This window comes from Motacilla alba, chromosome 4, assembly GCF_015832195.1.
Source record: "Motacilla alba alba isolate MOTALB_02 chromosome 4, Motacilla_alba_V1.0_pri, whole genome shotgun sequence".
Classification (NCBI taxonomy): domain Eukaryota; kingdom Metazoa; phylum Chordata; class Aves; order Passeriformes; family Motacillidae; genus Motacilla; species Motacilla alba.
The window spans coordinates 1231018-1258733 of NC_052019.1; the positions used below are offsets into that span (position 1 = coordinate 1231018).

The window sequence follows — 27716 nt, forward strand, 5'->3', positions numbered from 1 at the left end:
CAAGGGGACAAGGATTTGTCATTGTTCCCCGAAAAAAGGGCAGTGGCATTGTTAAAGCCCAATGGGAACCCTTTGCAACGAGGAGCCTCCAGGGAGAAATGCAAATTTATATTGAGTTTTAGGACAGACATTGCCCAGAAGTCCCTTTTAAATCAGAAGATGGAAAGATTGTTTTATCTTTGGTAACTCTTTCCAGAGGACCTACAAAGCCGAGGCCACGAGCCACAGCTTTTGGGGTGAGGAGCTGCAGTCACTTGTTTTCCGGGACTTCGTGGTGGGGCTGGGAGTTGATCCCAAGGCGTGGGCACGGGGCCCCTTTGGTCAGTGGGATTGGCCATTTGGAGTGGCAGTTGCCACCTTTTCTGGAGGGAAGAAGGGATGAAAGGAGTTTTATGTGGCTATTGAGGAGGTTTATTGATCCCAGATATGGTGGCTCCAGGATTGTGGGAAAACAGGCTCCCTTTATGGCAGGAGTAAATTGTGGGGGATTGCTTCACTGGTCAGCCCATGAAGGGCTGGCTTGGGGCATGGGAATGGTTTTGGTCATGGATCAGATCAAATCCCCCCTGCTGGGCCCCTTCTCCTGCTTCCAGATCTGTTCTCAATACAGACCACAGGAGTTGTTTACCAGAGTCTGCCGTGGCTTGTGTTAAAGTGCCCCGTGGGGTCCCAGTACCCCATCAAACCCCATCCCAGTTTGCCCACAGGCAGGCGAACTCCAGCCATGAAACTTCCCAGTCAGGAGGGCAGGAGCAGGGATTGCTGTATCCTCATAAACGGGGGCAGATTTTATGGCAGGGCCTGTTGTGAGGGACAAGGGCTGAGAGCTCCAACAGCAGGGAGGGTGATTTAAATGAGATATAAAGAGGAACTTCCTCAAAACGAGGGTGGTAAATCCCTGGCACAGCTGCCCAGAGAGCGGTGGATGCCCCATCCCTGGAAACATCCCAGGCCAGGTTGGACAGGATGTGATTCAGTGGAAGATGTCCCTGCTCATGGGAGGGGTTGGACTAAAGAACCTTTGTAGGTCCCGTCCAGCCCAGCCCAGTCTGGGATTCTGGGATTCTATGAAATAAGGAATTTTTCCAAATTTTCTGAAGGCTGTCTTCTCCAGAGCGTGATATTCCAACATCCAATTGGACATTTTGACCCTGTTTTTTAGAGGTCCTGCATTCCTGGGATAACCATGGTGTTTGACCGTTCCTCCTGGAGCTGTTGTGTGTGGGACATGGATGAATCCCATCTCTCCTTCCTCTGGAATTCACACACCTGTTGAGATATTTCTTCTACTCAGCATTTAGGTCTTTCCCAACTTTTATTCACCTTCCAGTCCCAAATTCCCTTGTCTCCAGAGATGATGTCACATCCTCAGCGTGGCTTTTCCGTCCCTCCCGATGAAAGCCCCGACCTTTCCTCTCCTTCCAGGGCTTCCCCTGGTGGCCTCTTTGTCCTCCTGAGCTCCAGCTCCCATTCCTGGCTGTCCCCACGCCCTGCTGGTGGCTGAGGTGTGGATTCACTTTTGCACCACTCCCCATTCCTACTTTTCCTCCTCTCCAGGTCTCTCCGTTCCGTTAGACCAGGCCTAAGCTCTGCTGGTTTTTTTCAGGAAAGTTCATTGATCCCTTCCCTCAGCAGCCCCTGCTGAGCACCAGGACCCTCCGTTTTCCTTCTCTTCCACATTTCCCACTCTGGAATTTCAATTTCCTCCCCAGCCACTTGTTTCCTCCCACTCCTCGTGGTGCCGCATCCCAGGGTTATTTCCAAACCTGGATTTACTCCAGCTCGTGGCTTCAGGCTGGGCAAGGCAGGAGCTGCCACAGAGGGGCAGGAATCCTGTCTGGTGTCCCAAGGGATGCTTGGATGAAGGTTTAGGAGCAGCCTTCCATGTCCCTTGGGAGTGGTGAGGGGACAGTGTCCTTCCACAGGCTCTTCTTCCTCTTGGGAATCTTCTTCTTCTTCTGAAACTTTGGAATATTCAGAAACTTCTGGATCTTCTGAATCTTCTTTGGAATCTTCTTGGGAATAATCTTCTTCTTCTTCTGCTTCTCCTTCTCCTTTGGAATCTTCTTCTTGAGAATCATCATCTTCTTCTTTGGAATCTTCTTCTTTGGAATCTTCTTCTTTGGAATCTTCTTGGGAGTCTTCTTGTGAATCATCCTCTGCTTCTTTGGAGCCTTCTTTTTCTCCTTTGGAATTGTGTTTTTCTTCCTTGAAAGCTTCTATTTTGGAATCTTCTTTTTCTTCTGCTGCTTCAACTTCTTAGGAATTCTTTTTCCTGATCTCGACTTTCCCAGCTGCAAAGGAATTCTCCTGTGTTTTCTTTTCCAGGACAGGGAGTTGCAGGAGTTTTTTGGTGGGGTCTGTGTAGGATCCCATCCCTCTCTGGTGTTTCTCCTCTTGCCTCACAAAAAGAACATTCCGGGATCCTCCTGCAGTGAGGGTGAGCTGCAAACCTCTCCCTGGAAAGGGAGCTAGCCATGAATCCCTGGGGGTGAAATCCTGATTCCAGGAAGTGGTTGCCTTAAGCACCAAAAAGAGCCATTGGGAAGAAGAGTTTTCCCTCACATCTTTGGGGTGAAGGTCTCTTTGTGAAGATTTTGAGGAATCTTTTCCTCCCTGCCATGAAACTCTTGGGGATAGACTGAGGAGGGGTTCCTAAAATTAAGGAAGGGATCCATGGGAATTGTAGGAATGGAATGGTTGGAGGATTTTATTGCCAGGGCTAAAGATACAAGAGAGTGAGGGAAAATCCTGGGCTGTGGAGTGCTGAGAACTTTTTTAGTCTTTGGAAAAATACGGGATCCACTTAGAGGAGCAGGGATTTGTTTCTTCTCTCCCTCCTGTGAACAATTCCTTCCCAGTCTCCCATCCATCCCTGTCCTCTGGCAGTGGGAAGCCATTCCCTGGCTCCTGTCCCTGCAGGCCTTGTCCCCAGCCCCTCTCCAGCTCTCCTGGAGCCCCTGCAGGGACTCTGAGGATTTTTCCCTTCTCCAGGGGAGCATTCCCAGCTCTCCCAGCCTGGCTCCGGAGCAGAGGGGCTCCAGAATCCTGGAATGGTTTGGGTTGGAAAGGACCTCCAATCCCATCCCATCCCACCCCATCCATGTTCAGGGACACCTCCCACTGTCCCAGAGTGCTCCAAGTTCTGTCCAGGCCCTGATAAAGCCCTTGGAATCTCCTACGGAATTCCACAAACTCTTTTCCCGCTCTCCCAACATTTAACTGGACCCATCCTTGCTCCTCCTTTCCCGGAGGCACAACAAGAACCAGATCCTGATTTGCAAGTCCATTATTTCCCACATCCCGTGGCTTTTCCCTGAACCCAGGTATCCAAAATGCTCCCCGGGCTTTGTATTTCAACTCCGGGAAGCCGGAGCCGGCCGAGAATCCCCCTGATCGTTCTGGGCCGGCTCCCGTGGCACGGTGGGATTTTATAAAGCGCTTTTTTAAAGGATGGCTGGAAAAGGGAAAGGTCCCAGACGTTTTCCTGCCGCTCCCTCAGCGTTCCAGGCCGAGCAGGACCTCAATTAGCGGGGCAGTAACGAGGCAGTGTCTGCGTCCTGCGCCGCCTGGCCCGAGCCGGAGCCCTGCACTTCATCATTCCTAACTCGTTGCAGTAGCTCCACAAAGTCCTCGCAAATCTTTGGAGCTGAGCAAGAAATTAGGAGCACATTTTTGGTGTTTCCTCCTTATTTTTCATTAGTGTCAGACTCGGCAGCTCCAGGAGCTCTCGGGCTCCAGGCTTGGGACAGGGGCAGCGTCCACGGCCAAACTTTCCTGACTATCCCTCTGGGACTGTGGGAAAGCTGTGCTTCCGCTCGCAAAGCAGGGAAAAAGGGATTTATAAACCCGGCAGGACAAGGCTCTTGAGGTTCCCAACCTTTGGAAGCATCCAAACGCCCACCACCTTAAAGCAGGAGGGATCTGGGAGCAGGGAGTGAGGCTGGAATGTGGAGCCAGCCCTGAAATGAGCTGCAAGGCTTTGGGATGAAATGCTGGTTAATATTTCTTCAGTGCTTTCTCTTGAAGCATCTCCAAAGCGTTTGAAGAACATTATTAAGACTTTGGGAGAAGGGAGGATCTCTCTTTTCCACTCCACTTGGAAAGGGAAGAAAAAGGCAGCTTGGAATTTATTTGGAGGATGAGGAGGCTCCAGGTCCTTGAAGATTTCTCTGATTATTTGCAGAAGCAAATCCTTGGGGTTGCTCTGGCAGGGGCTCTCCCAGTCACTGTGTTGGGGGAAAAGAAAGGACATTTTTAGGTGGGATTCTTCCCTGCATCCATTCCTGGGAGCTCTGGGCAATTCCAGCACTGCTGCGCGTGGATTGGGATGAGGCAGGAAGGTGTTTTTGGGGCTGCCTGCAGTTCTCTTCTGTCATTTTCTAACTCAGCTGTCACCTGATTGCCTAAAATGATCCAAATTCTGTGGTTCTGAGGCGAACAGGGAACAAATATCCCGGTAAAGTCCCCAGGAGTTAAGGGAACTCTTGCATTTCTCAATAAGGAATGAAATTTAGGATGCTGAATGTAGGAATTCAGTGCAGCTCAAGTTTGTTGATTCCCTTTGATCCCAGCTGTGACCAAAGACTTGTTCCTGCCCTCGGGAGCTGTGGCTGGAGCTCGCACATTGGCAGGTGAATGTTGGGTTTTCCTTTTTCCCCCCTTTTTTCCCATTTCCTGCAATCCGTGCCGTCTCTGCCCCCTGTCCCATCCCACAGGGTTCCTCTGTCCCTGCTGCAGGCCAGGTTGTCCCGCAGTGAGGAGCAGTTCCCAGGAGGAGTTTGGGACATCCACAATGTCCAGGTCAGCCAGGAGCCGTGGATGGAGCTGCTCCAGAGCCTCTGCTGCAGACACATCCCAGTCCTGCAGGGGCTGTGGGTCAGCAAAGGCAGCTGGGATCTCACTGGAAAGGATTCCACTGAAGCTGATGGAAAACCATCAGGGTTGGGATTGGTGACTTTGAGTGACCTTGTTCTTTATCTCATGTGCTCCTTGTGATCCAGAGGTATCCCAGAATCCCAGAATGGACTGGGATGGAAGGGACCTTTAAGCTCCTCCATCCCACGCCATCCATGGGCAGGGACACATCCCACTGTCAAAGGTGGATGCAGCCTTGCCTTGGGCACTGCCAGGGATCCAGGGGCAGCCCCAGCTGCTCTGGGAATTCCAGCCCAGCCCCTGCCCACCCTCCCAGCCAGCAATTCCTTGCCAAGATCCCAGCCCAATCTCCCCTTTCCCAGTGGCAGCCATTCCCTGCCTCCTGTCCCTCTGTCCCTTGTCCCCAGTCCCTCTGCAGCTCTCCTGGAGCCCCTGCAGGGACTCAGAGCATTCCCTGGATTTTTCCCTTCTCCAGGGGAGCATTCCCAGCTCTCCAGCCTGGCTCCAGAGCAGAGGGGCTCCAGCCCTGCAGCAGCTCCGGGGCCTCCTCTGGGCTCTCTCCAGCAGCTCCCCGTGCTCCTGCTGCTGGCCCCAGGGCTGGGGCAGCTCTGCACGTGGGCTCTCACCTGAGGGGCACAGGGACACCATTCCCACCTTTCCTCTGCCATCACCCCGGGCTGAGCAGGGGGGGTCTGGGCTGGGCCATTCCAGCCTCATCCCAACACCCCGGATCCCTCTCCCAGAGCTGCCCTCCATCCTTTCTCCTCCCAGCCTGGGTTTGTGCTGGGATTGCCCCCATCCAGCTGCAGCTCCAGCCCCTGGCCTGGCTGAACCTCGTGGCCTTTTACTCGCCCACCTCTGAGGGTTTCATGTTCTGCTCCCAAACCTTTTCCCACCTGGATTTATCCCCCCACAGTTGCCTTGGATCAAGGCAGTGCTGCAGCCTCTGAGCTCTTTGGGGGGTCACGTTCACACCTTGTGAAAAGCAGGTGCAGCCCCATTAACTCCAGATGGAGGCACAGCAGTCAAAGCCTTTGGAATTTTGTCCTTCAGCCTCCCTTCCCAGCCCCATCCCGCGGGGAGAGGAGAATTCCCTGTAAAAAAATGGGATTTTTTTCCCCCTGTTCCAGTAGCAGGTGGAGTTGGTCACCTGGAAAAGGGGATGGCTCCACAGAGCTGCTCATTCCCAGAGATGCCACACGTGTGGCACTCGTGGGGACTCTGGGAAGACCTCCCAGCTCCACTTTTCCCTTTTAGAAAGCCCATAAATGAAAATTGGAAAGGGCTGGAGGGGAGGTGTGAGATTTTTTTTCCGGGTTTTTTTTTATTTTATTTGCAGAGTTACGTTTTTTTATCCTTAATAGATTTATAATCCGCAGCTCCCTTGATTTGTTTCCATAAAATTAACCAGTAAATTTCAAATGGAAAAAGCCCTTAATAGGAACCACCTTGGCCAAGGCTGAAACGTTGCTGTGTTCAGGAAAGGTGGGCCAGAGCATTTTTCCCTCTGCCAGCTTTTCTCCTGGAGTGCCACATGTTGGAGGGATATAAAACTTTTACTAACGAGAACTTGGAGGAATTCTGACTTTCTAATTGCCCTTTTTTAGGTTTTTTTTTTTCCCCCTGGTACAAGCTGCTGTTTATTTTGGGCTCTTAAAAACGGGGGTTGTAATTTGGAAGTCTGGGAGTTTCAAACCCGGGGCAAGGAGGGGTGGGAAGGATCCAGACTGGTGGCCGGGGAAGCTCTGGGGGTTGCTCTGCTGATTCCTCTTGGAGTTTGGATCCTGTGGATCCTGTCCTTGGCAGTGGGGTTGGGATCGTTTGGATTTTGTTCTTTCTGATCTTTTTGAAGTTCTTTTTGAGGCAGGATTTCGTTGTGGTGTCCACAGAACAGGGCCAGGCTGTTCCTGCTGGGAGCGTCCCCGGTGTGTTGGGATGAGGGATTTTGGTCACAGGTGGGGCTGGAGGATCTTGGAGGATTTTTCCAACCCTATTGATTGTGGGATTCTGGGATCTGCCTAAATCCCAAAGTATTGCTGGTTGGGATGTTCATGGAATGGTTTGGGTGGGAAGGGACTTTAAATCCCATCCAGTGCCACCCCTCCCACTAATCCCAGGTGGATCCAGCCTGGCCTGGGGCACTGCCAGGGATCCAGGGGCAGCCCCAGCTGCTCTGGGAATTCCAGCCCAGCCCCTGCCCACCCTCCCAGCCAGCAATTCCTTGCCAAGATCCCAGCCCAATCTCCCCTTTCCCAGTGGCAGCCATTCCCTGCCTCCTGTCCCTCCATCCCTTGTCCCCAGTCCCTCTGCAGCTCTCCTGGAGCCCCTGCAGGGACTCTCAGGATTCCCTGGAATTTTCCCTTCTCCAGGTGGAACAGTTTGTGTTGGAAATGACCTCAAATCCCATCCCATTCCATCCCCAACACCTTCCCCTATCCCAGGCTGCTCCAAGCCCCATCCAGCCTGTCCTTGGACACTCCCAGGGCAGCACAAATGGGAATTGTTGGGATCCAGGGCAGCACAAACGGGAATTGTGGGGATCCAGGGCAGAAAAATGGGAATTGTGGGGATCCAGGGCAGAAAAATGGGAATTGTGGGGATCCAGGGCACAGAAATGGGAATTGTTGGGATCCAGGGCAGCAGAAATGGGAATTGTTGGGATCCAGGGCAGCACAAACGGGAATTGTGGGGATCCAGGGCAGAAAAATGGGAATTGTGGGGATCCAGGGCACAGAAATGGGAATTGTTGGGATCCAGGGCAGCAGAAATGGGAATTGTGGGGATCCAGGGCAGCACAAACGGGAGTTGTTGGGATCCAGGGCAGCACAAACAGGAATTGTTGGGATCCAGGGCAGCACAAACGGGAATTGTTGGGATCCAGGGCAGCACAAACAGGAATTGTTGGGATCCAGGGCAGCACAAACGGGAATTGTTGGGATCCAGGGCAGCACAAGTGGGAATTGTTTGGATCCAGGGCAGCACAAACAGGAATTGTTGGGATCCAGGGCAGCACAAACAGGAATTGTTGGGATCCAGGGCAGCACAAGTGGGAATTGTTGGGATCCAGGGAAGCAGAAATGGGAATTGTTGGGATCCAGGGCGGCACAAACGGGAATTGTTGGGATCCAGGGCGGCACAAACGGGAATTGTTGGGATCCAGGGCAGCACAAACAGGAATTGTTTGGATCCAGGGCGGCACAAACGGGAATTGTTGGGATCCAGGGCAGCACAAGTGGGAATTGTTGGGATCCAGGGAAGCAGAAATGGGAATTGTTGGGATCCAGGGCAGCACAAATGGGAATTGTTGGGATCCAGGGCAGCACAAGTGGGAATTGTTGGGATCCAGGGCAGCACAAACGGGAATTGTTGGGATCCAGGGCAGCACAAGTGGGAATTGTTGGAGTCCTGCTGCCACAGCAGCGCCCTTGTCCTGCCCAGGGAACACAGAACTGTGAGATCCATGGAATTAGGCCTGGATCAAATCCTGTTTATGCACGGTGCTCATCCTCAGTGTCCATAGAGGGAGATCCAGGCTCTGTCCTCTGGAGTTTTCCTTGAGGATGGTCCTGGCTGGGCTGAGCTCAGGCCGAGCCTGGCTGAGCTGAGCCTGGGACCCTCCTGTGTGGCTGAGACAGAGGGAGAAGCCAGAGAGGGAAAGAAAAGGAAACTCGACCCCTTCCATGGCTTTTTTTTAGGGCTAAAAAAGCTCTTTGTAGTTTCCCCAGACGCCTTTAGAGGGCAGATCACGTCCAGGGAATAGCGGGCCTGGGATATTCCCGCTGCTGGATTCCTGAGGTGGGAGCGCTCCGAACATGGAGAGATTTTTTTTTTTTTTAAAGCACAATTTGAATTCTGCAATAACTTGTGGTGCTTTCAAGGGTGACCATGAAGTGAATTTACAGCAGCGAGATGAGATCGGGGTTTGATTTATTGCTGCGGGCTTCAAATCTTTTTAGGCTCGGTCCTAAAAATTGTGGTGTGAGTGAAATATTAGTGATGGATGCAGGGAGAAAAATCCTGGGAACATACTGTGGGAGAGGAGAATTATGTAATGTGTTGACTAAGTTCATTTTTATGTTAAAAAAGACCACAAAAAGTGGTTTCAGTTGGGAGAGTTGGTTTTGGAGAGCAGTGCTGAGTGCTGAATGTATAATTTCATTTTTCTCTGCTGTAATCTCTCCTCTAAATCCCCAACCCTCACGCCCCAGTGCTTAGAAAAAAAAACGTATTTATCAACAGAATATTTCACATTATCAGAGGGATCTTTGTGAAGTGAAGGCAGGAAAATGAAATTGAAGCTCTTCTGTAGAGTTGAAACTTCTCATATTGGGATTAAATATTCCTTACAGTCACCGTGCTGGGGGAGGCAGGGCCCGGCTAATTCTGTGATTAATTAAAACCAGCGCTAACCAAATAATGTTCTGCTTTCTTCTGCTGCTCCCCGAAGCTCAGGGATCCTGGGGAAGATGATTATTCCTGAAAAAGCCATTTTGTTCTCCCCCAGCTGAGCCGCTCTTTGTGGCTCAGCCCCGTTGGCAGCTGCTTTGTGGGTTTCTCATCAAAAAAACCAGAGGGGTTATTCCCAAACAGAATGAAAAGGGCTTTGTTCCAACAAGGATTTATCCTTTTTTTTTTTTTCATAAATCGTACTTTTTAAATCTCCTGAAGGTGGAGGTGCTGCTGCTCCTGGGATGTGCAGGGTGCCTGGGGGTTCTTTGGGTTTTAGGGTTCAGCCTTTGGCTGTGATCCGTGCCCAGATTCCTGCCGAAGTTTTGATGGAAAAGGGAAAAAGGACAGGCAGGATCCCCTGGGGCTGTGCGCAGCGCTTGGCTCTGTCCCACACAGCGTCCCTGTCTGCAGACTGGACAGACAGAGGGACAGACGGACACAGGGGTGAGGGATGGGCTGGGGGGGGTCACTCCCAGAGAGCTGGGACAGAGCCTGAGCAAGTTCAGCAGGGCTGGAGCTGCAGCTGGATGGGGGCAATCCCAGCACAAACCCAGGCTGGGAGGAGAAAGGATGGAGGGCAGCTCTGGGAGAGGGATCCGGGGTGTTGGGATGGGGCTGGAATGGCCCAGCCCAGACCCCCCTGCTCAGCCCTGGGTGATGGCAGAGGAAAGGTGGGAATGGTGTCCCTGTGCCCCTCAGGTGAGAGCCCACGGGCAGAGCTGCCCCAGCCCTGGGGCCAGCAGCAGGAGCACGGGGAGCTGCTGGAGAGAGCCCAGAGGAGGCCCCGGAGCTGCTGCAGGGCTGGAGCCCCTCTGCTCTGGAGCCAGGCTGGAGAGCTGGGAATGCTCCCCTGGAGAAGGGAAGGCTCCAGGCAGAGCTCAGAGCCCCTGGCAGGGCCTGCAGGGGCTCCAGGAGAGCTGCAGAGGGACTGGGGACAAGGGACAGAGGGACAGGAGCCAGGGAATGGCTGCCACTGGGAAAGGGGAGATTGGGCTGGGATCCTGGCAAGGAATTGCTGGCTGGGAGGGTGGGCAGGGGCTGGGCTGGAATTCCCAGATTTGCTGTGGCTGCCCCTGGATCCCTGGCAGTGCCCCAGGCCAGGCTGGATCCACCTGGGGCAGTGGGAGGTGGAACAAGGTGGTTTTTAAGGTTCCCCTCCCACCCAGACCAATCCATGAGGGTTTCACTTTGGTCCATAGCTCTGAAGCACACGGCACTGCGGGGGTGCAGCCGTGGCCAGTCCCTGGAAGAACATTCCATGGAAAATGGCATCTTGGGGATGCCAGGGCAGCCCTAGTTGGGCAGGTTCTTCCCAGACACGAAGAACATTCCAGATCCCATCTCTGTCCCTCGGTTACTGAACACGTTCCCAGTTCCCAGCACGGAATGTGTGCTCTTGGGATCCTGTTATCCCAGATTTCTCTGGGAATGGCTGAGGATATTCTGCCTGCAGGTCTGGGGTCTGAGTTAGAGCCAAAGGATCTCTGCAGCTCTTCCCAGGTCTCACCTAAAGACTTACAGGCTGTCCTGTGAAAAGCCAAAATCCTCTTTTGTCCAGCATTGCCCACACTGGGCTTTTCCTGGGGTTTACTGAGTCCTGTTGTTCCAGGAGGATCAGGACCGTCCCAGGGAGGTGCTCTGACCGTGGCCAGTCCCTCAGAATCCTTCAAAAACCCAGCCCAGGCTGATAAACGGGAACAAAAGCAGAATCTTGAAAGGACCCTTATCTCCACGAGCCAGAGCCCGGGGAGGGGGTGTGGAGCAGCACTTTGGGAACTCCCACGGACAGTGGGATACAAGGATTCCATCCCAGGCCAGGCCAGGGCAACTCCCTGGGGAACTTGGTGAGGTCAAGGAAAAGTGGAGCATCCATGAGTGATAACTCCTGGCTGCTCCATGGCTGGGGGAGCAGCTCCTGCTGCAGCTCCTGCCACGGAAAACAGGGAGAGCAGGCAGGCTGTTCCTCGGGAAAGCAGCAGCTTCCCAGCTCGTGGGAAGGGAAAATGGGAGGAAAACCACTGGGAAAGGCTGGAATCAGGCTGCTCAAACTCGTGGCTGGAGTGAGGAACCTGTGTGGTGTCAGAGTTCAGGCAGGGGCAGCTCCAAGCTGAGCACACTGGGATGGCTTTTCCAGAATTCCCCCTGGATCCAAGCCTGGAAAGTCCAGCCCAACACCTTCCCCCTCCAGTGAGGTCTACTCCATGGCTGCTTTTATCCTGAATTTCCAGAGGGGTGAGGGTCCCACCTTCCCTGGGCAAGGACAGAGGTGGGGACAACACCTGGAGAGGCCCCAGGGGTTTTGAGGAGCTCCTGGAGCTGGGATTGTTCCCCTGCTGGGGGCTGGAATTTCACTGGTGCCTTTGAGTTGAGGAGGAGCTCTCCTGGTGCTCCAGGCTCGCTCCAAGCCCCAGAGCTGCACTGGGGGAGCCCAAGGAAGGGCTGGGAGAGGCTTGGAGCACCCTGGGATAGTGGAAGGTGTCCTGCCCATGGAAGGGCTGGAATGGGATGAGCTTTTCCCACCCAGACTGCTCTGTGATTCCATGAACTGCCCGGTTTTGTAATTCTGCAATTCTCTGGTGGAATGTCCTTAAGTCAAAGCCTGAATTTGTCCCCTTAGCTCCCCACTCTCCTCTCCAGCTTCATTCCCTTTTCCTCTGGTTTTTTTAACAAAGCCTTTTGCCTGGATTTCTCCTTTTTACCAGTTTCACTGGGGGGGGGGACACAAACCAACCCCAAACCCTGTTCCCTGTGCCATGCCTTGCTTGTCAGGGAGCACGTTGGAACAAAGCCTGGCTTGGAAAACAATCCCAATTCCCCGAGAGAGCTCCCAAAGCCAGGCCCTGCACGCTTGGGCGCTCCTGAGTCATTCCAGACCCTCTCACCTGTGACCAGTTTTGGTTGTGATTCCTCTGCTGCTCCCTCTCTTACTCAGGGCTCTGGTTGGGTCCCAATTAAGGGTGAGGAGAGGTTAAGGGGACGTGTGGGAGTTTCCAGTGGAGCTTTGAGTCACGGCTGTGCCTCCTTGGGCAGAGTTAAACCAGCCCGGGGGGGTCACAGCAGCTCCCAGGGTGGGGGATTTCATCCAGGGGTGCTCCCAGCTGGGAAAGGAATTTTAACTGGTTGGTAGGAGCGAACCAAAGAGTCTCAGCTCCATCTCAATTCAGATGAATTGTAAACCATTTCTGTGCCCCAGAGCTTGGGCTGCTGGAGCAGAGCCCCGAGCTGTGGAGTTGTCAGGCTGAGGAGTTTCATGTGTTTGAAATTCCCTGTGGAACACCCATCCTCCTCCTCCTGCTGCTGCTGCCTTCGGTGCCCTGAGCTCATTCTCGGCTCCTCCGCCGCGCGTAAACGCGATAAATAAACTCTGTGATGGCACCACCGCGCTCCCTTTGAAGCTGCCCACAGATCTGGATCCCACAGACGTGTAAATCAGCACTTGGGCCAGAAAGGGCTTCTTAAAAAGTGGATTTTTTTTTTTTTTGCGCAGCTGACCCGGAGGCTGTGGTTGCCCAAGGCTTTTTATCAATCCTCGAGTGATAAATTTCTCCTTGGAAGGGAGAGTCTGGATCATTCCCTTCTCCCGGCGCTGGGCTGAGCGGCCTCCCCCCAAAACAGCTGAGCTTTAATTGGTTTAGTGGGAAAAAGCTGAATTAACCCAATTACGGAATGAACTCCAAGGAGGTGAATATGGAGAGCTCATCCCATGGGTTTAATCCCGTCCAGTTCCATGGGCAGGGACACCTCCCACTGCCCCAGGTGGATCCAACCCCAATGTCCAGCCTGGGCTTGGGCACTGCCAGGGATCCAGGGATTCTCTGGGAATTCCAGCCCAGCCCCTGCCCACCCTCCCAGCCAGCAATTCCTTGCCAAGATCCCAGCCCAATCTCCCCTTTCCCAGTGGCAGCCGTTCCCTGGCTCCTGTCCCTCTGTCCCTTGTCCCCAGTCCCTCTGCAGCTCTCCTGGAGCCCCTGCAGGCCCTGCCAGGGGCTCTGAGCTCTGCCTGGAGCCTTCCCTTCTCCAGGGGAGCATTCCCAGCTCTCCAGCCTGGCTCCAGAGCAGAGGGGCTCCAGAATCCTGGAATGGTTTGGGTTGGAAAGGACCTGAAATCCCATCTAATTCCAAGCCCAACACCTTCCCCTATCCCAGGTTGCTCCAAGCCCCAGTGTCCAGCTTGGCCCTGGGCACTTCCAGGGCTCCAGGGCAGCACAAACAGGAATTGTTGGGAATCTGGTGGGATCCTGCTGCCACAGTGGTGCCCTTGTCCTCGCCAGGGAATATTGAACTGAATATGTAAAATCTGTGGAATAAGCCTGGATTCAATCCAGGAGCAGGAGCAGGGGATGAGGGTAAATCATGGGGTGAGAGCAAAGCAAAGGGGGAATTGCATTTTCCTCATCGCACACTCGGTGCCAGAAACTTGTATTTGAGGAAAATTGATGTTCAGGAATATCAGACCCAGGGTGGGTTTCAGCTCTGGACGGGCTGAGGTGGAAGAGACTTTTTAGGGAATGAGGAGTGGGGGGGTTGAGGCTGAGTCTGTGCCCTGGGGAGAACAAACCCGTGCAACGCTGCATTTCCAAACTCCTTTTATTTAATGACCTGGAATGGAGTTCAAAAAAAAAAACCCTCCCATTGTTGGGCCTCGTTTCCTGAGCCCAGGGAGAACTTTGTCAGCCAAACCTCCAACAAATTGTCTGCTCTGATAACAAGTTAGCACCGGGAACGGGACAGGCCGAGCCCCTCCTCGTCCGACAGCGCCGGCTCCGCGGGCAAACTCAAAGCAGGAGCTGCGGCCGTGTGTTGAGTTTACACCTTGCAATAATAATCCCTGCTTTTATCTGATCCCAGGGGGATTTTATAACTTTGGAATGGCTCTCTGGCAGGGCTCCAGCCCTACTGTCATTTTTTATTAACGTTCTTTTTTTTCCTACCCCCGTAGCCAGTCGGCTTTGCTGCCTTTTTTTTTTTTTATTCCCCTTCTTTTTTTTTTTTTTCCCCCTAAGATTGCTTAAGGAATATGTATCCCATTCCTGGGGATATTGGGAAATGGTATTTGAAAATTCGGTGTCTCAGCCCATTAGAGGGGGTCTGTAAAACCATCACAGCAGGAACTAATCAAAACTACCAAAGCCAGCCTTTAAATCATCGCTCCCTCTCCATCACCAGCCCCTTCTCCCCGGGCCTTATCTCGTGTCTCATCAGGAAAAACCTAATTAGATCCCGCTCAAAAGTAAATACTGGTGGGTGGAGGTGAGGGGAGGTGAGAGTCAAGCGTTCGCAGACGGGGGGGAAACAAGGAGAAGTTACAGAAATACCAATATTGGAGTTTTAAAGGAGCCCCTTCCTCCTGGAGGTGGTGGAACAGCTTTTCCTGAGGGTGGCTCTGGAGGCAGAGGCTGGAGGAGTCCCTGGCCTGCTCTGGGAATGATCCCTTGGCACTGGGAATTACTCCATGGCATTAGGAATGAGTCCATGGCCTTGGGAATGATCCCATGGTGCTGGGAATGATGCCATGGCATTGGGAATGACTCCATGGTATTAGGAATGAGTCCATGGCCTTGGGAATGACTCCGTGGCGTTGGGAATGATCCCATGGCGTTGGAATGATTCCATGGTGCTGGAAATGATCCCATGGTGTTGGGAATGATCCTGTAGCATTGAGAATGTTCCCATGGCGTCGGGAATGAGTCCATGGCATTGGGAATTAATCCATGGCCTTGGGAATGACCCCATGGTGCTGGGAATGATCCCATGGTGTTGGGAATGATGCCATGGCAATGGGAATGACTCCATGGCATTGGGAATGAGTCTATGGTGGTGGAAATGAGTCCATGGCCTTGGGAATGACTCCGTGGTGTTGGGAATGACTCCATGGTGTTGGGAATGATCCTGTAGCATTGAGAATGATCCCATGGTGTTGGGAATGATGCCATGGCATTGGGAATTACTCCATGGCCTTGGGAATGACTCTGTGGCGTTGGGAATGATCCCATGGTGTTGGGAGTGATCCCATGGCAGTGGGAATGACTCCATGGCAGTGGGAATGATCCCATGGCAGTGGGAATGATCCCATGGCATTGGGAATGACTCCATGGCAATGACTCCATGGCTTTGGGAATGATCCCATGGCGCTGGGAATGATCCCATGGTGTTGGGAGTGATCCCATGGCAGTGGGAATGACTCCATGGCAGTGGGAATGATCCCATGGCAGTGGGAATGATCCCATGGCATTGGGAATGACTCCATGGCAATGACTCCATGGCTTTGGGAATGATCCCATGGCGCTGGGAATGATCCCATGGCATTGGGAGTGATTCCATGAAGCTGAAAATTACTCCATGGCGCTGAAAATAGTCCAATGGAGCTGGGAATGACCCCGTGGCACTGGGAATGATCCCATGGCACTGGGAATGATCCCATGGTGCTGGGAATGCCTCCATGGCATTGGGAATGTCTCCATGGCTTTGGGAATGATCCCATGGCACTGGGAATGCCTCCATGGTTCTGGGGTGCAGGTTTGCGGCCGGGGTCAGTCGATCTCGAGGAGTTGAGCTGCTTTGAAAAACCCAACTCTGAAAAATTCAACTACAAAAAATTCAACTCCAGCTTGTTTGGGTGGGGTCAATTGGGGTGGGCTGGGTCCGTGTGGTTGTGAGGGGTGGGAAGGTGGAGCTGCTGTTTGCAAGCTTGTGGGAGTTTTTTCGGGATGGATCCTGGAATGCTGAGGGAGGTCCTTCCTGTTGAGGGCTTTGAATCCCAGGATGGTTCGGGTTGGAAGGGACCCTAAAAATCATCCCACCCCACCCCTGCCTGAGCAGGGACACCTTCCACTATCCCAGGTTGCTCCAAGCCCTGTCTAATCTGGCCTTGGACACTTCCAGGGATGAGGAGTCCACACCTCTCTGGGAGTTGGTATTTAGGGTTTAAGGGAAACCCTCAAAGCTGTGTCCTGCAGGGTCAGGCCCTCGATGATGGGAGGTGCAGGAGACAGAAGTTACATCATCAAATAGTCCCAGCATGGTTTGGGTGGAAAGGGACCTTAAATCCCATCCCATTCCACCCCCTGCCATGGGCAGGGACACCTCCCACCGTCCCAGGTCTCCTAAAAGTCTTCTGGACTGCCTGATGACAACCTCAGAGCACAAACGTGGGTCACCGACCTGGGCCTGGCCCTGGAGGTGGAAAGGTGCCTTTGCTTGTCCTACCAGCCACTCTGGATAGAGGATTCCCGTCAGGAGCTGGGAATTCTGCCCTGGTGGAGTGATGGAGGTGCTCCTGGTCTCCCAGGCTGCTGTGGAGGGGGGACGTGGCTGTGCTTGGAGGGAACTTCACCTCCACGATCCCAACTCTTTGTGTGTGATTCCTAAAAGCAGCATCAGCTGTGGCCAGGCCTTGGCTCTCCTGCCTTTTTTATGCTCACGTGGAGCAGAGCGAGCCAGGATTGATGGTCCTGGATAGCAGAGGCAATCCCACGGGATAACCCCAAACTGGCCTCACTTTGTTGGAAACCACACCAAAAGGTGGGGGGATTTTGGACTGGATTGTCATCCCCCGAGGCTTTGGGCGTCCCCCAGCCCTGCTTCCATGGGTGTTTTGAGGACACCCCGGGTGCCACCCCGGCCTTTGATGTGGGGCCTCTTCCCTTTGTGGGGAGCAGAGCCCCCAAACCCCGCAGTGCTCCTCTGCAGGTGGGGTTTGGTCCTTCCTGTACCACAGCAAATCCATGGAAGGGTTGTTCTGCTGCACCCCGGCCCGGGGCGGTGCTGGGAATGAGCTGGGGGGTTCCTTTGGACAATCCTGAATTTATCCAGAGCTGCTTCCTCTGGGCCTCCCCCCAGCCCTGCCTTTCCCTCACGGTGAAACCCAAACCTCGCTGACTTCACCACGCTGAGGAAAATTCGATATTTCTCACTTCTAGGTCACCTCAGTCCAGAGCGTTTCCTGCCAGGAGCAGGGGGTTGGGAATGCCCTGGTGGGGATGGAAAAGCCATTCCCGTTCCTCCGGGGGCGTGCAGGGCCTGGCTCCAGGATCACTCCTTCATTCCGGGCTGGGGGCACTTCTGTTCTTCCTGCAGCGGGAATGTGCCCATCACAGGTTGGGATTTGGCTCCGGTGTTCCCAGAAAGGGACGAACAAACCTCCACTGACTGAATGTGAATCCATCCAGGCAGAAATCCCTGGAAAATCTCATCCAGTTTAAAACTCCCCCACAAAAATCCTGAAAGGCGAAGATTCCTCAAGGCCTGAGTTGCTCCTGGTGGGCTGGAAACCTTTTATGGCTTTGGGAGCATCCCCTGGCTGGTTTTTAGGATATCTGGGAGTTGGGACTCACAAATTTTTTCCTTTTTTGCATTCAGAGAGTGGGAAGGCCCTGGCACAGGTGCCCAGAGCAGCTGTGGCTGCCCCTGGATCCCTGGACGTGTCCAAGGCCAGGTTGGACACTGGGGCTTGGAGCAGCCTGGGATAGTGGAAGGTGTCTCTGGGGGTGGAATGAGATGGTATTTATGGTCACTTCCAACCCAAACTGTTCCTGGATTCTGCGATTTTTCCAGCTGGTGCTTGGACTTCAATGCAGGTCAAAACTCTTCTCTTGATAAATCAGTTTATTCGCATTAAAAGTGCAAAATCAAAGCTTGGGAGGTAAATCACGTGTGGGACTCCTTGTCCCGGAGCGATGCCGGAGGGACAGATTTCTTTGATTTCTAAATAACTGGAACTTATGAGGTCTTATCAACATTTGGTTTGGATCTTATCAATATTGACACCTGACCAGGTCCTGCTGTGCTCCCAACACAGGGAGGATTAATTAATTAATTAATTAATTAATTAATCCCTGCTGGAAAACAGAGGTGGGACCAAGGTTGGTGATCCTCAGAGAGCGCTTCCGTGGATCCTTGGTGACACCAACTCCGTGTCCAGGCTGAAATCCCGCGTGTTTCACGCCCGGGGCTGGGGCAGGGGAGTCCAGGGCTGGCAGCAGCATCCTCCAGCTCGTTATCCCAGATTTCCCTCTCCCATGACCGCCTGTGCGCTCCGGGCCCGCTCCGCCCCGCTTAACGATCCGTGTCCAGCTCAGGGCTCCATCCAAACTGCGCCTTTTCCCACTCTTTGATTCTCCCCCCTCCAGAAGGAGAAGGATTACATAAACCGGAGGCTTTAATGAGTGCGCTGGGCTTGCTTTTGGGGGAATTTCCAGTGGATTCAGGGTTATAACTTCATTAGGCCTCGGTTGGGAAACTCATGGCAGCGCTGGGCGGGCCCGAGCCCCGACCCTTTGTTGTGTTCTCTTCTGAAGGACCAAGCGCTCCCGCCCCTTTTTGAAGTCCTAATTCCCTTTATGGGATGTTGCAAGGCCTTTCTATAGAGTGCTGCCTCTGAAGTCCGAAAATCCCGGTGCCAAAAATGCCCCTTTCCCCGACGGCTTCGCGTCCTGACGTCGGGAGCAAAACTTTGTCCTGGGCAGTGTCCACCCAGACCTTTCCCTCTGGGGCTTTGTTGCAAAAATTCCCATTGTTGGGATTCATCCCCGAAGAGATTTTTTTTAAAGGGATGGGGTTGGGAGTCCCCTGGCTCAGCTGGGAGGAGCGCTCGGAGTAAATAAACTCCAGGGCTACTCCTGCTTTCCGACCACTAGAGGTCAAGGTTGTGCTGTGGGATAACACATCCCACAAGGATTCTCATCCCCCCCGTCCAAGGATTCGCTCCCGTTCCCGCTGCAGCCGCCTCCAGGGGCAGCTTTGTACACAGAATTTCGTTAGGGATTGCCCAGCTCGTTAATTAATTCAGAGCTGATTGCGTGTGCTCGGGGTGAGGAGCCCTTTGAGGTGGATTTTCCAAGGAATGGGATGTCCATGCTCGGATTTTCCAAGGAATGGGATGTCCATGCTCGTATTTTCCAAGGAATGGGGTCTTCATGCCATGCTTGGAGTTCAGTATTCCTCAGACATAGGAATTACTACAGTGTTCACTCCCTGATGGGGTTTTGCTTCCCAAGGGGAGATTCCAAAGGGATTTCAGGGCTGGCAAAAATCAAAGCTGCTCCTGAATTATTTTTTGGGGGGGATGTTAAAACTTCCAAGTTTCGAAAAGGAAATAATCTGGGAGGTTTGCACACAGATTAAGCACGCTTTGTGCTCTCTGCAGTTCAGGTAGCAAAAGTAATTAATAATTAGAGATTTTTAATAGTAATTAATAGTGTTTTAATTTTCCCTTGGCGTCGCTGACAGCTGGATCTCCAGCAGGTTTAATGGTTTTCCCGCTTCCTTCTAAATCCAGGCTGCCACATTCCCACAGGGAAGGCCTTTTGCCACCTCAGAGAATCCTGGAATTCCAGAAGGTCCAGGAGTTGGGCTTGTGGAAGGTGTCCTTGCCCATGGAGTGAGAGGATCCTGAAGATCCTGCCCGTGATTCCATGATTCCCACACACTTTTCTCCTGATACATAAAAAATCCACGGCGTAATACGGGGAGGAATCCTCTAAGTCTGCGTCTAAATCCGTATCAATTCCAGGTTCTCCCAGTGTTTATTTTCCAGCTACACCAGCACACAAACCCACGTGTCCAGCAGGGCCACATCCATGGGATTGGCCTTTTCCCCCTGGTTTTGGCTGGGATTTGGCCCTGGAGACCCCCTGTGTGTTCCTGCTGCTCCCATTCCTTGCCCTTCGGTTTGAACTTGCTCAGCACCCGAACAAGCGGGGCTGAACCCCTTTTCCTGTGCTTATTGTGCTCCATATCAAAGGAAAAACAACGGAATTTTTGCAGGAGGGCACAGCGTGACCTCAGCTGCCAGACAACCCCAAAATCCCTGGAATGACTCCGCGTGTTCCCAGCCCTCCGTCCCGCCGCTTCCAGCACGTTTTCCTTGAGCACCTTTTACAGCTCGTTCCGCACATCAACAATGTGCAATTAAACCCTCCTGGGCTCCCACAAAAATGCTTTCAGGAACCTCTGGGGTCCAGATGTGGAATGTTTTGTGCCGCCACGGCTGGAAAAGAGGAACAAATCCAGCGGTTCAGGAGGTCCCTGAGCGCGGCCTGTGACAGTCACCACATGGCCCGCGGGCGAATATTGCTGCAGCTGGGCTGTAAACGGATCAATGTGGCAGCACGGGGGCCGGGGCGTTGGGATTTGGAAAGAGTCAGGAGCGTGTTTGGATTGTTGCATAATCCCTGGCCTGCTTTGCAAACGGATCTGGGAATATCTGGGCTGGGGGAAAGGCGACGTGTCGGAATTCCGCCGAGCGCGTGGCGCCTTTTCGGCCTCCTTTGTCCCCTTTCAGGGCTGGCTGCGCCTCGTGCCTGAAAACCAAATGAAATCCCGGGTGAAATCTGTGTTTCCTCCTAGGCGCAGCAGCAGAGGAACCTGGACAACATCGTGTCCCAGCAGCCCAGGATTAGCGGGGGGAAGAAATCCAAGAAGGAGTTCAGCGCCAGCTCCGAGCTGGAGGTGAAGAACACCAGCCCCATGTCGGAGCAGGATTCGGGGATCCTGGATGTGGAGGATGAGGATGAGGAGGAAGAGGTGAACACCAAACTGGGCGCTGTGGGGTGGCTGCGGTGTCTCAAGGGGTTTGCTCCTTGCTCGTGGGGGGGTCCTGAAGGTGCAGAAGAGGCTGGAGAACGTGGGATGTGTCTCCAGATTTGGTTGTTTTGTGGTTTTCTCCCTATTCCCATTACTGGGCTCAGTAGAGAGGCCAAGGATTGGGAACTGCCCGCCCCAGTCTGTCCCTGGAGAACATCCATCCCTCATGGAAACATGGCTCCACTATCCAATTTTTGGCCTTTTCCTTTGTCCTGGTTTGTCTTTGGATAAGGGGTTGTGTCAGGATGGGAGTTGGAAATTTGAATTCCTTGATGAGCTCCCTTCTTCCCTTCCTGCTGCAGCTTCCTGGCGCCTGACAGAGGGTTTTGGGAACCACAAACCATAACCTGGGGACGGTGTTGGTTTTTCCTTCCTCCCAGTGGTGGTTCACCTGGGATTTGGGATGTTCCCCATGGAATTGAGCCCCGTGTTTCAGGAAAGGCAGCTGGGAGATCCAGACCTGGGGGGTTTGAGCCTTTGGATGTGTCCATCATTCCTTGGGATGCAGCCGTGTCCCGGACCTTTTGGGAAGTTCTGTCTGCCCCTCTGGATGGTTTTTCTTGCTTGTTGAAGCCTCTTTTGTCAGGAAAATGATGTTTTCATCTCCAGCCAGTCCCTGAGACGGGGGGTGTTTGTCACCCTGACTGTGACAGCCCCTGAGCAGCCAGGGAGGGGACCAAGGACAAGCTGGAAATTTGAAATTGGGGATGTTCAAGTGGGTTCTGGGCTTTGTTTTCTCCCTGCAAATCCATTCCCTCCTTTCCATGGCTGCTGTGCATCCAGAGCGGGGTGGGGTCACACCTTCCTCCATGGGGATGGAATTGTGGGGTCAGCCCTAAGCCCTCCTGGGCCCTGCTCTGGGACCCTCTGGGTGGGCTCCACATTCCTACATCAGCAGGGAACGAGGCCCCGGAGCTGCTGCAGGGCTGGAGCCAGGCTGGAGATCTGGGAATGCTCCCCTGGAGAAGGGAAGGCTCCAGGCAGAGCTCAGAGCCCCTGGCAGGGCCTGCAGGGGCTCCAGGAGAGCTGCAGAGGGACTGGGGACAAGGGACAGAGGGACAGGAGGCAGGGAATGGCTGCCACTGGGAAAGGGGAGATTGGGCTGGGATCTTGGCAAGGAATTGCTGGCTGGGAGGGTGGGCAGGGGCTGGGCTGGAATTCCCAGAGCAGCTGGGGCTGCCCCTGGATCCCTGGCAGTGCCCAAGGCCAGGCTGGATCCACCTGGGACAGTGGGAGGTGTCCCTGCCCTTGGATGGGGTGGGATGGGATTTAGGGTCCTTTCCCACCCAACCCATTCCATGATTCCATGGTTCTGGCCTATCTCAAGCAGGTGAATCCCATCTCGGGGTGTGGTGGCACTTTGGTGACCTCACAGGAGGTGACCCTGCAGCTGGGGTGGGCAGGAGGGGCTGTCCCCATCCCAGTCCTGGTGCCAGGGTGGGCCGTGGCCGCTGTCCGTGGTGATGAAGAGCAGAGGGGGAGGGAAGCAGCCACGGGACCCCTGGGTGCACCCGGCCAGGGGTCCTGGAGGAGATGCCGTGGAGGAGATGCCATGGAGGAGATCCTGTGGGGGAGATCCCTTGGAGGAGATCCCATGGAGGAGATCCCATGGAGGAGATGCCATGGAGGAGATCCTGTGGGGGAGATGCCATTGAGGAGATCCCATGGAAGAGATCCCTTGGAGGAGATCCCACGGTGGAGATCCCATGGAGGAGATCCCATGGAAGAGATCCCTTGGAGGAGATCCTGTGGAGGAGATCCCATGGAGGAGATGCCATGGAGGAGATCCCATGGAAGAGATCCCTTGGAGGAGATCCCGTGGAGGAGATCCCATGGAGGAGATCCCATGGAAGAGATCCCTTGGAGGAGCCCCCATGGAGGAGATCCCGTGGAGGAGATCCCATGGAGGAGATCCCTTGGAGGAGATCCCACGGTGGAGATGCCATGGAGGAGATCCCATGGAAGAGATCCCTTGGAGGAGATCCTGTGGAGGAGATCCCATGGAAGAGATGCCATGGAGGAGATCCCATGGAAGAGATCCCTTGGAGGAGATCCCGTGGAGGAGATCCCTTGGAGGAGATCCCACGGTGGAGATCCCACGGAGGAGATCCCATGGAGGAGATCCCATGGAAGAGATCCCCTGGTGGAGATCCCATGGAGGAGAGAAAAGCGAGCACTTTGTTCCTGATCAGCTTAGCGTTCCCCATGTCCCTTCCTCATAGAATCAGGGAATATCCTGGATGGAAAGGGATCCACAGGGGTCATCCATCCAACCCCAGGCCCTTCCCAGACCCCCAAAATCCCAGCCTGGGCATCCGTGGAGCTCTGTCCAAAGGCTCCTGGAGCTCTGGCAGCCTCGGGGCCGTGCCCATTCCCTGGGCAGTGCCAGCACCCTCTGGATGAGGAACCCTTCCCTGACCTCCAGCCTGAGCCTCCCCTGGAACAGCTCCAGGCATTCCCTGGTCCTGTCCCTGGGCCACCAGAGTGAACCCTCCTGGGGATTTGTCCTTTTTGGAAAGAGAATTATGGATTTATTGGCCTAAAAAACCTCTCCAGTGGAAGTGGAGCCATTCCAGTTTTGGGTTCTGCATGAGAAGAGAAACCTGGAGGGGCTGGAGCGTGCCCAGGGAAGGGATTGGAGCTGGGAAGGGATGGAGAGTTCCTGAGGGAGCTGGGAAGGGATGGAGAGCTCCCAAGGGAGCTGGGAAGGGGCTGCAGAGTTCCCGAGGGAGCTGGGAAGGGGCTGGAGAGTTCCTGAGGGAGCTGGGAAGGGGCTGGAGAGTTCCTGAGGGAGCTGGGAAGGGGCTGCAGAGTTCCTGAGGGAGCTGGGAAGGGGCTGGAGCAGCTGAGGGAGCTGGGAAGGGGCTCAGCCTGGAGAAGAGGAGGCTCAGGGGGGACTCTGAGCTCTTCTGGAGCCTTCCCTTCTCCAGGTGAGCATTCCCAGCTCTCCCAGCCTGGCTCCAGCTCCCTGATGTGCCCATGGCTCTCTCCAGCAGCTCCAGATCCTTGTCCTGAGGACTCCAAAGCCGGACTGGAGCAGAGCCGTGGCTGGGGGCAGCCGTGGAGTTTTAGGGACAATTCCTGGAACGTTTGTGTCACCTGCAGTCCCCACCCTGCTCCTGCCCTTCCTGGAGTGGAGCCCCTGTGGGTTCTGGGTCCTGTCCCGTGTCCCTGTGTCCCAGCTCATCCATGGATTCCCATCAGCGGAGCTCTGGGATGGTTCCCACATCCCCGGATTTGGCTCCTCTGGAACTCCTGGTGTTCCAGTCTGGAGGGTTTCCACCCTCACTGAGGGACAGAACCTGTGCTCGTGTCCTGCTTTACACCAGAATGGACCCGGAGCCAAGATCCAAACCCTCACATCCCAAAATTACCCTTGTATCCCAAATTAACCCTCATATCCCAAATTAACCCTCCTATCCAAAATTAACCCTTCTATCCAAAATTAACCCTCCTATCCCAAATTAACCCTTGTATCCCAAATTAACCCTCGTATCCCGAATTAACACTTCTATCCAAAATTAACCCTCACATCCCAAATTAACCCTCACATCCCAAATTAACCCTCGCATCCCAAATTCACCCTCCTATCCCAAATTAACCCTCCTATCCCAGATTAAACCTCGTATCCCGAATTAACCCTCACATCCCGAATTAACCCTCGCATCCCAAATTCACCCTCCTATCCCAAATTAACCCTTCTATTCCAAATTAACTTTCCTATCCAAAATTACCCCTTGCATCCCAAATTAACCCTCCTATCCCAAATTAACCCTCCTCTCCCAGATTAAACCTCGTATCCTGAATTAACCCTCACATCCCAAATTCACCCTTGCATCCCAAATTCACCCTCCTCTCCCAAATTCACCCTCCTATCCCAAATTAACCCTCACGTCCCAAATTAACAATTCTATCCCAAGTTAACCCTTTTCTCCCAAATTCACCCTCCTATCCCAAGGATTAACCCTCCTATCCAAAATTACCCCTTGCATCCCAAATTAACCCTCACATCCCAAATTAGCCCTTGCATCCCAAATTAAACCTCTTCTCCCAAATTAACCCTCCTATCCCAAATTAACCCTCCTATCCCAGATTAAACCTCGTATCCCGAATTAACCCTCTTCTCCCAAATTAACCCTCCTATCCAAAATTCACCCTCCTATTCCAAATTCACCCTCCTCTCCCAAATTAACCCTCCTATCCCAAATTAACCCTCCTCTCCCAAATTCACCCTCCTATCCCAAGTTAACCCTTCTATTCCAAATTAACCCTCCTATCCCAGATTAAACCTCGTATCCCGAATTAACCCTCACATCCCAAATTAACCCTTGCATCCCAAATTAACCCGCATATTCCAAATTCACCCTCCTCTCCCAAATTAACCCTCCTATCCCAAATTAACCCTCCTATCCCAGATTAAAATTCGTATCCCGAATTAACCCTCACATCCCAAATTAACCCTTGCATCCCAAATTAACCCGCATATTCCAAATTCACCCTCCTATCCCAAATTAACCCTTGCATCCCAAATTCACCCTCCTCTCCCAAATTAACCCTCCTATCCCAAATTAACCCTTCTATCCCAGATTAAAATTCGTATCCCGAATTCATAAAATTCACATCCCAAATTCACCCTCATATTCCAAATTCACCCTCATATTCCAAATTCACCCTCCTATCCCAAATTAACCCTCACATCCCAAATTCACCCTCCTCTCCCAAATTCACCCTCCTATCCCAAATTCACCCTCACATCCCAAATTAACAATTCTATCCCAAGTTAACCCTCTTCTCCCAAGTTAACCCTCCCATCCCAAATTTTCCAATCCCAGGGCAGAGCTCTCCCGAGCTGCGAGCCGTGGCTGTGCTGGCGGCAGCCAGGGCTGCGGGTTCCGTGGCAGCCCGGCCGTGCCGGGGTTAAATGTGCTGCAGGGGTTGCTGAACCCCACTCCGGTGTTCCCAGAGCCCTGCCCCGCTCCCGGCTCCGGGAGCGTGCCTGCTGCAGGATTTGGGAATGAGATCGGGAGGTGGACTGGGAAGTGTTGGGACGAGATGAATAAATCCTTTGTTCTGGGAATCACGAGGAATGAAAGCCGGGATTGGGCTGGACGGGGTGCCGGGGGAGCCATCAGCCCTGCCCTGGCGCGGCCCGAGCTCCCGTGGCATCGGCACGGCCCCAAAACCAGGGATTTATGGATTGTTGGGAGCGCTGGCAGCGCAGCTCTGGCTCAGGGAGCGCGGGCGCTTCTTCAGCGCTAAATTCAGTGAACTTTCAGATGTGTGTGGATGTTGAAACAGCAGATAAACCCCCGAATTTGTGAGCGGGGGAAAGGGCCGCCGTGTGACGCGCTCGTCCGGGCACAGGGAGAATTTCGTGGAATCATGGAATGGCTCGGGATGGGAGGGACCTTAAAAATCATCAATTCCACCCCTGCCGTGGGCAGGGACAGCTCCCACTGAACCAGGTGGGTCCAGCCTGGCCTTGGGCACTCCAGGGATCCGCAGCAAATCTGGGAATTCCAGCCCAGCCCCTGCCCGCCCTCCCAGCCAGGAATTCCTTGCCAAGAAGGAATTCTCAAGAAGGAATTCCCAAGAAGGAATTCCCAAGAAGGAATTCTCAAGAAGGAATTCCCAAGAAGGAATTCCCAAGAAGGAATTCTCAAGAAGGAATTCCTTGCCAAGAAGGAATTCCCAAGAAGGAATTCCCAAGAAGGAATTCCCAAGAAGGAATTCTCAAGAAGGAATTCCCAAGAAGGAATTCACAAGAAGGAATTCCCAAGAAGGAATTCTCAAGAAGGAATTCTCAAGAAGGAATTCCCAAGAAGGAATTCTCAGGAAGGAATTCGCAAGAAGGAATTCCCAAGAAGGAATTCTCAGGAAGGAATTCCCAAGAAGGAATTCCCAAGAAGGAATTCTCAGGAAGGAATTCCCAGGAAGGAATTCTCAGGAAGGAATTCCCAAGAAGGAATTCTCAGGAAGGAATTCGCAAGAAGGAATTCCCAAGAAGGAATTCCCAAGAAGGAATTCACAAGAAGGAATTCCCAAGAAGGAATTCTCAAGAAGGAATTCTCAAGAAGGAATTCCTTGCCAAGAAGGAATTCTCAAGAAGGAATTCCCAAGAAGGAATTCTCAAGAAGGAATTCTCAGGAAGGAATTCACAAGAAGGAATTCCCAAGAAGGAATTCTTTCACTCCAGTTCCACCTCACAGAGGAGTTCATCCCACAAAATCCCATCCCACAAAATAAATGTGATTTTTTTTGAGCGATAAACTTATTAAAATGTGATTTTTTTTAGGCTTTCACTTGTCTCTCTTCGTGATGTTTTGCAGTTCCACTTATTCATAATTTTTGGCCGTTCTACTCACTTATATATGAAATTTTTGAGTTGCACTCACCTAGATTTTTTTAGTGACTCTTATTTAAATTTGATTTTTTAAATAATTTCATTCATCTAAATGTGATTTTTTTGAGCGAGAAACTTATTTAAATGTGATTTTTTAAAGGATTTCAGTTGTCTGTCTGTGATATTTTAGAGTTCCATGCACCCATATTTAAATTTTTTTGCGGTTCTACTCACTTATAAATGAAATTTTTGCGAGTTGCACTCACCTAGATGGGATTTTTTTAGTGAATCCTATTTACGTTTGATTTTTTTTAATAGTTTCATTCACTTAAATGTGATTTTTTTGAGTGAGAAACTGATTTAAATGTGATTTTTTTTAGGCTTTCACTTGTCTCTCTGTGATATTTTCAAGCTCCACTTACCCATATCTAAATTTTTACCATTCTACTCATTTATAAATGAA

General features: G+C 52.8%; 1 protein-coding gene across 4 annotated transcripts in view; it reads left to right on the top strand.

The window, feature by feature from the left end:
• The window catches only part of EXOC6B (exocyst complex component 6B), a 376533-nt gene that overhangs the window by 187823 nt on the left and 160994 nt on the right, over nucleotides 1–27716 (top strand). For all 4 annotated transcript variants that reach the window (XM_038134227.1, XM_038134228.1, XM_038134230.1 and 1 more), the window contains one exon: nucleotides 20674–20850. In XM_038134227.1, coding sequence (XP_037990155.1) covers nucleotides 20674–20850 — 177 coding nt within the window. The remainder of the gene's footprint in view (nucleotides 1–20673; nucleotides 20851–27716) is intronic.